Genomic DNA, 13882 nt, shown 5'->3' with positions numbered 1-13882 from the left:
TGAGATTTGGAAGTGGTAGTGGTTGAAACCATAGAAATGGATGAAATTTCTTCAGGGGTAGGCATAGGTGTGAAGGGAACTAAATAAATAGGAGAAAAGACCGATGAAAATTCCATATTTAATGGGCAGGCAGAGTGAGAATAGCCAAGACAGGAACAAGAAAATAAGATAAAAGTGATTGCAGGGGTCAAGTGTATAGTTTCACAAAAAGGAAAACAGCTTATTACACAGAATAAAGAGCCAAGTTGTTGAGATAAATGCATAAGATCTTCCGGTGACAAAGTACAAGATAATGCACTGAGAGATACAGCAGCTAATTGTTCATAATGTTTATGTTTAATAAAATGTTTCTAAGGTATAATAAAAAGCCATGAGATATAAAAACAGTGCTTGGAATATAGGAAGTAATCAATTGTTGGTAGCTATTACTAAAATCATTTTCACCAGGAAGAAAACAGCAAATCCAGCAACTTTGCTGCTGGAGCCAAAAAGGCCAACAATTTTTAAATATCAAGAAGGATACAAAGCATGAAATACCTTTATATAAAACTAGAGTACATCTTAACTGGAACCATTGTGTGGAATTATAAGATAAAAAAGGGAATTAAAATACAACACAACAAAACATAATTGGATCTTCAGTTTGAGAAAGAAAAACTATTGTTAAGGGTCTATGCAAGATTTCTACTACCATCCAAGAAAAAAGGGGAACTGACCAGCAGATGGAGCCCTTCAGAATGTGAGTAGGCAAAACTCCCTATAGTAAAAAAGGATGACTCATTAGGATGTCTAAATGTTATTCCCTAAAGATACTTAGCTCCCTCTGTTTTAATCACCATATAACTTTATTAGTAGCAAAGTTTCTGACATACCTTAACTCTAAGAAAACCCAGGATTCTTTCACTTATGGTCACTACTTTGAAAAATATAAATCACGTCAAGTTTTTGTGATTGCTCCTAAACTTTTTTGCCCTTAGATGAACTACTAAATATCTAGATCTATACCTGAAAGAAAATCAGAACTACCAGGTGATTACAAAAAAAAAAGGCAATTACTAAAATGGGAAGTAGAGTTCAATCTTATTTTGTAAGTAACAACTACATTCATCTGTCTCTGTATGTTTATTAGGAGCTCCTAAAATGTTAAAATGAATATAAAACAATGAATTAATCAGAAGATTCAACTGGGGAACTTTCAGAACCTATGTTTATGGATTAAAACAAAAGGATGGATATCACTATTATATGGTTTTAGATGACAGTGTCCACAACCCAGACTCACATTGTCTCAACAGGACTTGTTTGTTCAAGTTTTGCCCATAACCAGAAGGTACAGATCCAACTTTTATGATTTTATGGCATATCTAGAATTAACACCACAATTCACTGATTTTTCCTGTCCCTTCCCTATATTGCCAAGTTCATGTGCTCAGGGTGTAAAACCTGTAATTTTAATGCTATACTCTAAGGAAAACATTTTTAATTTGTAAAATCACTGTGAAAAAACAAAACAATACAAAAATCCCACAGATATCAATGTACTCCAAAGTCAAATACAAAGGATTTTTACTTACCTAATTTGAGCATAAGACTCTATTTTTACAGTTACCCTACAACACAACTACAAATAAACAAATATATTAACAAAGCCAAGGATTTTGTGGCATCTAGTCTGTAGGCAAGCCTATTTACGTAGCTTGACTATATGAGAGCACCCATACACAAAAATTAGAAGTAAATTAGATGACTCTAGCTTACAAGATAAAACAGCTGTCATGTTCCCCTGTAACAGCCCTTAGGTCAGGGAAACCAAAATACTAAAGTAGGCACAAAATCTTTAAATCTTTACTTTTCCATCTGGGACACTTACCTACTTTGTATCAGAGAGGTGGCACAATGCCTGATGACGTAATGAGTGACTCATATATCATAAGAGCTACATCACCAAAATATCCAAATGGTAAATCATGTGGCTTCAGTATGTGTATGTTGAACATCTTATTACCTAATGATGTTGGTTAAATGGGACAGATCCTGAAAATTTAGCAATCTGTTCCAGAAAGCGCAAAATTAATAAATCTTATTCCTTATAAAAGTGGCTTGGCTCAGATTTTCAATTCTAAGTTTGAATTCCTGGGAGATATTTAACAATAACAACAAATCCAATTTCAAAGAAACTTAAGTTTTTCAATACCCTATGAAATAAAAAAGACAAAAACGGAATAATTATAAAATTCTATTATTCTATGGATGGTACGAGTAGAAAAATCTTTGCATGTTGGAGAGTTTATCAAGAGTATTGATGCTCAGAAGGACTGATTTCCCTAGCGTTACAGAGCTTCTGGGTAGCAATCACGGTATGGCATTCCACTCCAAACTCCAAAAAGATCAAGCTGAAAAAGCTACATACTGCTCCTCTTGTTGTAAGCACCAAGAATTTGAATGCACACTGGGAAAGGAACCCAGCAGTTTGCAAGTCTCTGTACGCATCAAAGGATTACTGAATGTCTGGGATCTTACTTCACTCCAGCATCCAAATGACCTCTACTAAAAAATCTCAGAAACATCACTTTTTGGAGCCAGATTCTCCATCTGCTCTGTCAGAGCCAAAGGGAGGATCAGATACAAGACCTACCATCATCTTTGGCATTAAACTCAAGCTCAACGTAGGATGTGTTCAGGTTGCTGTGGGTCCTGTTCTACTGCCCATTCGTGGGACAGTGCCCCAGTGCTTCCTAGAGATCATGACTCCCCTCGTGACAGCGCGCCCGGCGGGAGTTTCGCTTGGAGGCTGTAGGAGCGACACCCCACCCCCTTCTCTAGCTCTCGCCCTGGGAGGCCCTTCCAGACCAAGGCCTCCACTAGGACCACTCACTCGACGCCTGCTCACCGGTGAGGGTAGCGGGGAGCCCGGCTTCCGCTAAGCCTTCAGGGGAGTGAAAGGGGTTCCTCGCCAGGGGCAGAATAGGAGGAGCCAGAGGCCGCCGGGCCCCTCCCCCAGTGGGCTTACCCTCCGCCGCCTCCTACACGCTGCAGCCGCCCCGCTTCCTTGCGGAGAAGCCCGAAGCACTGCGTCCAGCAGCAGTTCCCCATTGCATGCCGCCTAGGCGCCGCCGCTCCTCCTCCTCCTCCTCCCGCTCAAAGCCCAAACCGAGGCCCGGCAGCCGCATCCGCGCGGCACGAGCCGAATGGAGGTTCTGGTACCAAGGGCGGGCCGGCAGGAGCGCGGCGGCGTCAGGAACTGGGGCGACGAGAGGGACAGGAGCCAGGAACAAAGGCAGCGGTTACTCCAGCGGCCGCCGAGTCGCCGCCGCGCCAGTGAGGAGGGCCGGGCTGCGGGCTCTGGACTCCCTCGCGGTCCTCATGGCCCCTCGCTCGCCTCAGGCCCCTAGCCCAGCTCGAGTGACCGCCTCCTGCCGCTGAAGGAGACCAGTCCCAGCGAGTCGCCCGCCCAGGCCCCGCCCTCCCGCGCACCTAGGTCTGCGCCTCGCCGCCGACGCCGCCACACCCCCTACCTCTCCCGGGCTCCAATAGGTCGCTCCCTCGGCCGCTCCGCCTCCTCCGGCGAGCGGCTCTGACGTCAATTCCGGCAGCTCCCGAGTACGAACCCTCTGCCTTGCACGGAGCTTATTTCCTGGGTGTGGAAGTTTGTTTTACTGGACCGTGACCTACCTGGGAAATCTTTTATCCTTGCAGTTTCCCCGCTATGGGTCTGGAGTGTCTCCCACACAGTTTTCGAACTTTGCCCAAAGCCTTGTGAGCGGCTTACCTAGAGCCTCAGGCCAGGAGTCGTCAAATGTGAAGGGGGCACTTCTCTGTGAGGTGTGTGCTTAGGTTTTGTTTATATTACATCATAAGTGGGAAATAGAGCCAAGGAACTGATTGTGGTTGTTTTGAAGAAACAAGAATTTTTTATTTTCTGGTGTCTAGTTTGCGTTTCAGTCTCCATACTGTCAACATTGTGGAGAAATTAATTAACGGTGCCTTACTGACGTTTTGTTTTGTTTAAAATCAGGTTTTCAGATATTCGGAGAGGCAGCTGGGGTCCGGAGGAAATGTTAGAAGGATAAGGTTTTTTCAAGGACACTAGCCTTGCTAATCGAAGTGTGCTTCCTAGAACTGTGGTAGATGGGAAACGACAGCTACTATGAGAGAGTTTGCGGCACCCTCTTCAAGTTTTCCTTTAAAACAGGTTTTGTCTGCAGTTGGCCTTAAAATCGGATATAAGGCGTGGCTTAGTAAACACCTGGTCTAGTAGGTAGGATGCTTTAATACTAACCACACATGTCAATTTTTAGCCTGTTTTGATTTACCTAGGAAAATTGTTATATTTTAGAAAATTGTTATTCATGATAAAATATTCTTTGACCTCATTTTTTTGCTTCCTGAATTCTAGACCGACCCAGGTTTCAGTCTTAGCCCTGCTTCTTAACTAATTTTGACCTTATTTGAGTCTTAGTAGTTTTTTTGTAATCGAGTGCATGAGGATATATTTGTCCCAATAGTCTTCCATCAGTGAATTCTGGTGGAATGCCTGAATAACTTCCTGAATAATGGCTGTATTTTCTTTCTCAACTTCAGCCCCTGAAATCAAACAAATATATTTATAAAATAGTCTTTAAAATTCAACTCAAAATGTTTAAAAAACTAAGTATTCAGTCTATGGAATACTACTTAGCAACAAAAAGGAACATATTAATACACATACCTTAAATGAATCTGTAGGATATTATACTGAATGGATACAATATCACTTCCCCAACCCTCCATTTGGGCATGGGTATCAGTAAAGACAACAGACAAGTGTATTCTGATAAGATTTATGCATTTAACTAATCACAGCTAGAGAATTCATTTATATGACAATTGCCCAGGCAGGATACTTGATTTACCAGTAAGAGACACAAATAGATTGTTCACATTAGTGGCCATTTACTGTCAGCCTGCTAGAGAGACCCTCCCCCCCACCTTCCAGGTAGCAGGATGTTTCTCTGTCTTCCCCATCCCTTTCAAAGTTCTTTTCTCTATTGTAGTTTATTCTGAAGTGAAAGAAGTTTTTCTCATAGTTACTTGGAGTTCATCAGGATGCAATCTGCTCCTTGAACTGTCTTTTGGATTATGTGATTCCAAATTTGAATCTCTTTTTGCTCAGAACCTCTTCTTTATTGGTTATTAATCACTTTTTGTTGTTTTGATATCAGTTGCTACCATCATGTTGTACTGGGGGCTGGAGGGTCCCTGCTAGGGGAAGAACTCTGTGCCCTCCATTATCACACTGGACCAAACATAGACCTAAACTTATCTTTTTAATTCATTGGAGCATAGTTTAAATTGCCAAAATTTATACAGGATATTAGATATGACCACTACAACATGGAGAAAATGAGATAGTAATGAAATTTACCTTATGTGTTTGTTGTCAGTTTAAATGACTAAGCATTTAGTCAAATGCTTGATGTAATATAAAAGTAAGTGCTTATTATAATATAATTCCTATTATGTACTATGTATTATGCTATAATTACCTATAATACCATGAGTGTAATATAATTATTAGCTGTTACTATCCACATGCTGAAGAAAATTTTTATCAGCAAGTTTTTCTTTGTAGCTGCATCCTTGGCATCCTGTGATAACTAGCTTTTTCAAAATTCTACCTCTTAGACCTGCACTCAGGCATACTCCACACAAATTACTTGAAGTCAGGCCCTAAGGCAGTATGGCCAATGTAGAGGAATGAATTCTGTAAATCTCAGGCCTTGTTTGTCCCATGGTCTGCCTCTTTCCAGGATGATTGAAAGTGAGAATACCCACTGGCTTATGGAGAGACTTCATCCACTACCAACTAGAAGTGTTTGTCTTGGGAACCCAAATAGAACAATCTCATCATAACGCGATCATCCAGTATCATTATGGTTCCTAAAGTCTTGTTATTCAGTACTAACTGTCTGAAAGACCAACAGTCCAGTCCAAGTTTAACTTAATCCAGCATTGCCTAGTTCTTCTGTATATATTTACTTTCATTATAAAGTGAAAATGTAGGCGTGTTAAACCTACTTTCAGCTGCTGATTGCTCAATAATGGCTTGAAAAGCTCATATTTTCATAAAAATAAGTCCTAACATTTTGCCACCACATCACAGCTTCTCTTAATACTTAACAAACATTTCTCCAAAAAAAGTCCAAGTGAACTAACTCTGCCTACAGAGAAAACAGCCTTTGCATTATCATATAGAGTCGTGTAGCTCCTCAAAATGACTGTTCTTAAGTATCTTTATTTCTGCAGTGGTCTTTTACTTTCCACTTCCATAGCTAAATAGGTAAATGGACCATTTAAGTGATTTTTCAAGAAAAAGGGATGCAAAGATGTGTACTTAAAGATAAAAGGGAAAGTAAAAGGGGAAATTAACTTTTGGCCGGTTCAGCAGTGCCCCATTTATTCTGGGGTATGTGATGAAATTCGTTAGTTGGTTCAGTATCACTGAGTACTATACACACTGAGTGATTTGCTTTCTTCTTTGCTCATCCATCATTTACATTTCACAAAGAGGGATTAACAAGAACTGTTACGTGATTAATATGAGATGCTTACAGTGAGTAGAGTTTGTTTCAGTTCTCTCCTGCCTGTTCAGAAACTGCATTAGTAATTTAAGCAGGGAAAATTTAACAGAAGGAATCATTAAGTAGGTAGGTGGTGGTTAATGCTAGAAGGAAACTCGAAGTTCTAATAGATGTAGCTACTACAGGAAGCAGCCACCAGCCTGGGACTGAGGAAAAGTGAACAGGGAAGGAATCTAGACATTAAGAGGAAGACCATACAAGGAGTTATTCAGACCTCTGAGAAGACAGTGTGGATTCCACAGAAACATTCTACCCATCCATGTGGTAACAGAAGAAGATGGAAAGCTGTCTCTGCCCATGAACCCACTTCCGTGGACTAGGGGGCACTCACCACTAAAGTAGGAGGGCTGTGGCCATTGTGGTAAACACTGCCAGGATGCCTTCCTGCTGATCCACTTGCCACTATACGGAGAATAGAACAGAAAAAGAGTAAATTACTTCCTCCAGCCTTATAGTGTCCCTCTAGCACCCTAATTGGAAGATACCAAACAGAACCTGCCAGCAAAGGGCAAAGGTAGTCTGCAAAATCCAATTGTAGAATCAAAAAACAGTGCAAAGAAGGGTAGGAGATAAAGGAGAGGTTTGTTATTATTGATGTGATCTGGGTTTAGGGGGAAAAAAAAGAGCCTGTCTTCTTTAGAGTTAAGGAGTTGGAATTTACAACAACCTCAGAGACTTGGAATGCCAGGCCAAGAAGTCAATATAAAAAGTGGTTTTGAGACAGTGATGCCCTTGAGATTTCTTGCAAAGCAAAAACAAATTCACTTTGGGGGAGGTATAACTTCCATCTAGGTTGCAGATAGATGTAAAACTACGCTGAAAATGAACCTGCAATCACATATTACAAACTACCAGGACACAGGAATAGCAGAGAAAAAAAAAAGAATCTTACAGAATAAATGTAATAAAGCAATCAGATAAACACTATAAAATATGTATGTTTAAAACAGTTAATGTCATAAAAAGGCAAGGAAATACAAGATAATAGTTAATTGAAACAACTATTAGAAATGAAAAAGACACTAAAACATTAGTGGAGAAATTTCAGCTTTTAGTTAAGATGTAGAAGAACATGAAAGACAAGTGGTAGCAAGGAAAACCTCAACAAAAGTAAACTCCTATCTCTATGATGTCAGCAAGGAGTGAAGAATGAAAGTCTTGAGGAACTAATTTTCAAATAGAAATGAGGCATTCATAAATGAACAGAGAATCTCAGCGATTTTCCACTTGGGAGTAGGCACCTGGTCTAAATATGGGTAGATGGAGAATTGGTCTGTCAAAGATGGAGATGAGAAGAAACCAACCAAGGGTGTACTTGTAGGATGCACAGGAATCTGGAAGAGGACTGTAGTAGATTGAGTTTTTAAAAAATGTTTTCAACAATATCTTCTATCCTATAGAATCTTTTCCTGCAATGTGACAGTGACATTCCTTCCATGGAGTGGTAGTGTTCATGGTCCCTGCCTTGAATCTGGTCAAGTTTGTGACAGTGGTGGAAATAATGATATGTGAATTCTGAGGCTAAGTTATAAAAGGGACTATAGCTTCTTAGCTAGCACTCTGGAAGACATGACTTTGCAAGTCTGACTGCAGTGTAAGGAGTCCAAAGATGCTATGGTGTGAAGAAAGATCATATGGAGGTGTTCTGGATATCCCAAGCTGAGTTCTCAGCCAACAGTCTGCATCAACCAGCAAGCTTGTGTTTGGAGCCACCTCTAGAAGATTCCTGCTTCCTGGAGGCAGGCTACCCTCCAGCCTAATTCACATTTTCCCTGAACATAATAAAATGTTTGTTTTCACTTCAAATTTTATTGTTTTGTTTCTATTTGAATGCCTTTATTTCAAATGTTTGAACTGCTAAATTTGGGATAATGCGTGATGGAGCAATAGGCCACCAGAGTAAGCTCTAGATTTGAAAATAAAAGTACCCATTTTGACAGTTCTCCCCTCCCTACATACCAGTTACACCCAAATATTTCCATGAAAGCAGCAGTTGGAGTAAAGGCTGGAAAATAGGTATAAAATAGATATCCTCTACATCCTCACAATGCTTGGATTCTGGGCCTTATCAGAGTTGAATCTAAAAATGAGCCAAAATTATCTGAAAGTACCAAACCTTCTCCCAACTCAAATACTAAAAAGAAAAAAAAAAAAGGCACAAGAGTTAATGTGTTGGGAGTAAGGCTAATTATGAGTGAATTAAAGCTGGAAAAAAAAAAAAAAAGAAGAAGAAACAACAACAAAAAAAAGTGTGACTCGACTCTGTTCAACATGACTCTTGGAATAATACGAATAATCATCCTCATCCTAACTGAGGAAAGGGCTTGTACTCTCTGGGATAATCAAAGCAAAACAAATTATATTTCAGTTTTGTTGTTTTACGTAAATATCTTTAAGTTAATTTTTTAATGGACATAAAAATAAGCAGAAAAGTAGGACCATAATCAAGAAAAATACAGTCAATAAAAGCAGTCCTAGAGATGACTCACTTATTCAACTTGTAGACAGAAACTTTAACACAACTATTATAAATATATGAAAGCATGTATAAGAAAGCATGAATATAGTAGGTAAAAATATGTAGTATTTCAGGAAAGAAAGAAAAACATTAAGAAGAAAATAAATTTTAGAACAAAAAATTGTATTGAAAAATACAATATCAGAAAAACATTTAAAGTATCAACTGAGCTTAACAGCAAATTTGATAATGTAGAAGAAAGGATTAGTGAACTTGAAAACAGTTCTATAGAAATTAATGTGGATTGGAAAAAAAAAGATTGGGGAAAAAAAATCAGATTCTCAGCAGCCTGTGAGTTAATATCAGGTGGTTCAACCATATTTGTGTTTGAGTTCCAAAAGAGGGGAAAAGAGAGAAGTGCTTAAAAAACAGTATTTGAAGAAGAAGTAATAACAAAAAATTATTTACATTTGGTGAAAAACATCAAATCACATATCCAAAAGAACTCAATAAACTCTAATCAAGATAAATACAAAGAAACCACATGTAAGCATACTGTGGTCAAATTGCTGAAAACCAAAGATAAAAAGAAAATCTCAAAACAAAAAGAAAAAAGAAAAAAGCCCAAACCCATGGGGGAGAAAAAAACTCATTACGGGAGAACAACAGTAAGAACTCCATCTGACTTCTTATCAGGACAAATGCAAGCCACAATGGAAAATCTTTAAAGAAGTGAAAGAAAAAAAAAAAAAAAAAAAAAAAACAACCTGTCGACTAGAATTCTATACTTAGGGAACACATCTTTCAAAAATGAAGGCAAAATAAAGACATTTTTCTGATAAACATCAACTGAGAGAATTTTTAATGCAACAGATTTTTACTACAAAAAGTGCTAAAGGAACTCATCAGGCTGCATGTAAATGATACCAGATGGACACACAGATTTATAAGAAAGAATGAGTAGTGCTAGGAATGTGGATAATATAAGCCACTATTTTTTCTTTAATATTTTAAAAGGAAAATTAACCTTATAAAACAAAAAGAACAGCAGTGTGTTGTGGGATTTGTAGCATGTACAAGTAAAATAAATAACAGCACAAAGGAAGGGAGAGATTAAGTAGAATTATACAGTTGTAAGATTCTTCTATTAGCAGAGAAATGATTTAATATAATTTCAATTTCTATGGAAAATTAAAGATTCATATAATAATTTCTAAAGCAGGATTTCTCAATCTCAACATTATTGACATATTGGGTCTAATAATTCTTTGTCACAGGGGCCTGCCCTGTGCATTATAGGATGTTTAGCAGGATCATTGGCCTGTACCCACCAGATGAGTCATACCCACATTCCCCAGTGTGACAACCACAAATTTCTTCAGATATTGCCAATGCCTCTGGGAAACAATATTGCCCCCGATTAAGAACCACTGCCCTAGGGCAATCGCTAGAAGGCACACAATAAGGGAAACACACCCACCCACCCACCCACCCAAATACTTAAAGCTATAAACTCAGTAGAAGAAGTAAAAGAAAATATTAAAAGCAAGGAAATAAACAGACGATGAAGTCAGTCCAAAAGAATGCAGGTAATAAGAAAAAAAAGAAGGAAGAATTGGTGGGATAAATGAAAAACAAATTACAAGATTGTAGAACCAACCATATTAATAATTACTGTAAATGTGCTAAACACATCAATTAAAAGGTAAGAATTTTTTTCTAAACTGGATTAAAAAGTACCACTATATGTTGTTCACAAGAGATGCACTTTTAATATGAAAACATAGATTAAAAGTAAGGATAGCATAAGATAACTATACTAATTAGCTGGTATGATTATATTAACATGAGACAAATTGGACGTCAATACAGGAACATTACAAATGTCAAAGAGGGATGTTTTATTATGATAAAGTGGATTAATCAAGAAGACGTCATTCTAACTTATGCATGTACCTAATACTTGAGTCTGAGAATTCAGCTACCATGTTGGAGAAACCATGTAAAGGAGGGCTGAAGTGCGCTGGCCCTTAGCTCCAGCTGAGCTCCCAGCTTGCAGTCAGGACAAATTGCCAGCTGTTTTATTTTATTTAAAATAGAAATATTTTAAAAAGAGAACTTATGAGCTAATAAAAAATTTTGAGAAAGTCACCCAGGATTTAGTACATAAAGATGGAAATATGAAATAGAAGTTAATTGATTAGGTTATGGAATGGACAGGTACAATAGGAGTTCCAGCAGGAGAAGCAAGAAAGAATAAGGTTTGGAGATATTCAAAGATATAATATCTGAAGTATCATTAATGCTTGATGAGATCCGAATCCTCAGATTTGGAAAATATAATTCCTGAGTGAAACAAATGAAAATAATCCATATCTAGACACATAATATTAAAACTGAAAAACACCTAAGTCATAAAGATCTTCTTAAGAAGAACCCCAAAGAAGAAACATATTACATTTAAAGAAATGATGATTGTCAAGACTTCTTAATGCAACAATAAAAAAACAGAAGACCATGGAGTAATATACTCAAAGTGCTGAGAGAAAATAAACCAATATCCAGCTAAAACATTGTTCAACAGTGAGAGCAAAACAAAGGTATCCGTTATATCTGCTACATAAAAAGTCACACAACTATGGTGTTTACTGTTGTTCAGATACTGGAATACTTTCATACAGATTGGTAAACAGTTGTTGCCCCAAGCCCTCGGAGTGTTCCTTAGGACCCTCCTTCCCATATTCCTAAAATCTAACAAATTAAAGTTTAATTCCCGGCACATGGAGAGGCTTCTAGGACCTTATTCCAGCCCTGTGATTGCCATCTATTTTCATTGGTTGGGTCCTGCTTCCCAGGCACTGCCATTGGATATCCAGAGATCCCAAGGAATTGGCCTCTTCCTTATCTGAGCCTATCATCTAGTTGTGGTTGTGGTGGATGGTCCATGTGGCTACCACCGAAAGTATGTGCAGGTGCCTGCCACCCTACAGGCTTATAAGCCAGGTTGCTGTGGCTCCCATGTGCTTGCTCCCATTGTACAGTGTTCTCTAGGCCAAAATGGGCCTCTATCCCACTGGTAGCAGCCCTTGTACCCTGGGGAACCAATGCCCAGTACTAGTCTGGTTCCCTCCACAATGCTGTGGCCATCCGCTGCAGGCTGACACTCCTTGGGATTCACCTTCAAATGACCACTTGTGGAAACTGTAATCTCCTTAAGACTTGGAGAAAGCTATGGAGAACAGAGAAATCAGTTAATAGCACTAATGGAGGCCACCTTTGGTCCTGCTGAGGTGCTGCAAGTTCTTCCAGTACAGAAGACATTCATAGAAGGCACAAGGCCATAGAGGATAAGCAGACCTACGTGGGTGGTTTGGAGCCAGAGGATCCCCTTTTTATTACCCTATTTATTTTCAGTTTTATTTAATAGGATGACTTTTTAAAAATGATTCTTACACCCTCCATCACAAGCACATGACATTTGTTTTTAAATAAAAATGAGAGCTAAATTATATACTGTTTGCTCTCTGTCAGGTATCACTGTAAACATATATTAACACATTTGGGTCATAGAATTATTACTATCACTCTCATTTTACAAATGGCAATACCACAACATAAAGAAGGTATTCAAAACTTAAGTTGAAGAGTTGGGATTTGAAGCCAGAAAGCCTAGACACAGAGCCAGTCATAATCATTGCAATGCTGTGCTCCTTTCCTTCTGGATTGTAGGAGTAGGTTCAACCTAATTAAGTATGGTAATACAGTAAGAGATAATAGAGGTAGTAACTATTTAAAAATCTTGGACAGCAATATGAGAATTGGAAAAAAAAATCTAATGTAGGTCAATGTTTTAACAATTAAAATTATTAGTATTGTAACCACAGAACCAGCTCAAACTGATCCTTCTCTGTCAATAAAAGGATGTCTAGTTGTCTTGCAGATACAGCAGAACCAAAACTGCAAGTCATGTAACCTGGGCGTGTGCAGAGAAGGAAAATCCTCAAATAACACTGGGAGACCACATTTCTTTCCCTTGGAACCTGAACACTGGGACCCTTTCAGAAATGAGGGGTCTGTGGTCCAGGAAGATCTGGTGCTGAAATCCACCATTCTATATCTTACTAAAAATGGCCAAGTGTAAAGGAAGCTCTCGAGTCAAAACCTGCCCCTGCCAGTGCTTCTGCGTACCAGCCTGTCCTCCCTAATTCAAAGTTTGACTGAATCCCAGGTTGGAGACAGATTTGAGCCCTGCCTCCTGTCTTCTTGCTACTCCATCTCACAATAAATCTCTAGTTGCACTAGTCTTAGCTTCTATGGTTGTCAGGCAGGGAGCCCTTGCTTGGTAGCAATATTAAGAGAATTTCTTTATGTATTGAAACTGTAAGTCTCCTAATTACTCTCAATTTAGTGCAGAATTTATTGAAACAGTTTGATATAGTTTCCTATATCAAGTTGTGGCTAAGAGAGGGGCATCATTCAGCAAGGAACACCTATGTAAAATAAAAAAAAATAAAAAAAAAAAAAAAGAGAGAGAGAGAGAGAGAGAGAAGGAGGGGCCAGCAGTGCAAGGGCCCACCTTCAGAGATTTGATTTAACCAATCTAGTCTAAGTACCTAGCATGAGCATTTTTAAAAGGCTAATGTGTTGTCAAGGTTGAGAAATGCAGCTCAGCAGCTGAGGTTGGCAAACTACAGTCCACAGCTGCCTGTTTTTGTAGATAAAGTTTTATTGGAACATGGCCATTCTCATTTGTTATTTGTTGTGCATGTCTGCTTTTGTGCTACAACACAGAGTAGTTGCTACA

At 38.7% G+C, this 13882-nt stretch overlaps 1 protein-coding gene and 1 long non-coding RNA gene across 4 annotated transcripts in view; one reads left to right on the top strand and one right to left on the bottom strand.

Moving 5' to 3' along the window:
- Window positions 1-3436, bottom strand: part of AP1AR (adaptor related protein complex 1 associated regulatory protein) — a 31986-nt gene extending 28550 nt beyond the window's left edge. The window contains exon 1 of one of the 2 annotated variants that reach the window (XM_006174670.2): window positions 3011-3436. In XM_006174670.2, coding sequence (XP_006174732.1) covers window positions 3011-3093 — 83 coding nt within the window. In that variant the 5' untranslated portion in view covers window positions 3094-3436. The remainder of the gene's footprint in view (window positions 1-3010) is intronic. The other variant, XM_006174669.2, reaches the window with a different exon arrangement.
- A 194-nt stretch (window positions 3437-3630) lies between these two features.
- LOC116657979 lies at window positions 3631-8426 on the top strand. 2 transcript variants are annotated; one of them, XR_004313186.1, is made up of 2 exons: window positions 3631-3822; window positions 8021-8426. It is a non-coding gene; the product is annotated as an uncharacterized LOC116657979 (long non-coding RNA). The 2 variants fall into 2 exon arrangements; XR_004313179.1 differs by having other exon boundaries at window positions 4016-8426.
- The last annotated feature ends 5456 nt before the right edge of the window (window positions 8427-13882 follow it).

The sequence above is a fragment of the Camelus ferus genome, chromosome 2 (genome assembly GCF_009834535.1).
Source record: "Camelus ferus isolate YT-003-E chromosome 2, BCGSAC_Cfer_1.0, whole genome shotgun sequence".
In the NCBI taxonomy this organism is placed as follows: domain Eukaryota; kingdom Metazoa; phylum Chordata; class Mammalia; order Artiodactyla; family Camelidae; genus Camelus; species Camelus ferus.
The sequence above is the reverse complement of the archived record's forward strand: the minus strand, read 5'-3'. Positions and strand labels throughout refer to the sequence as shown.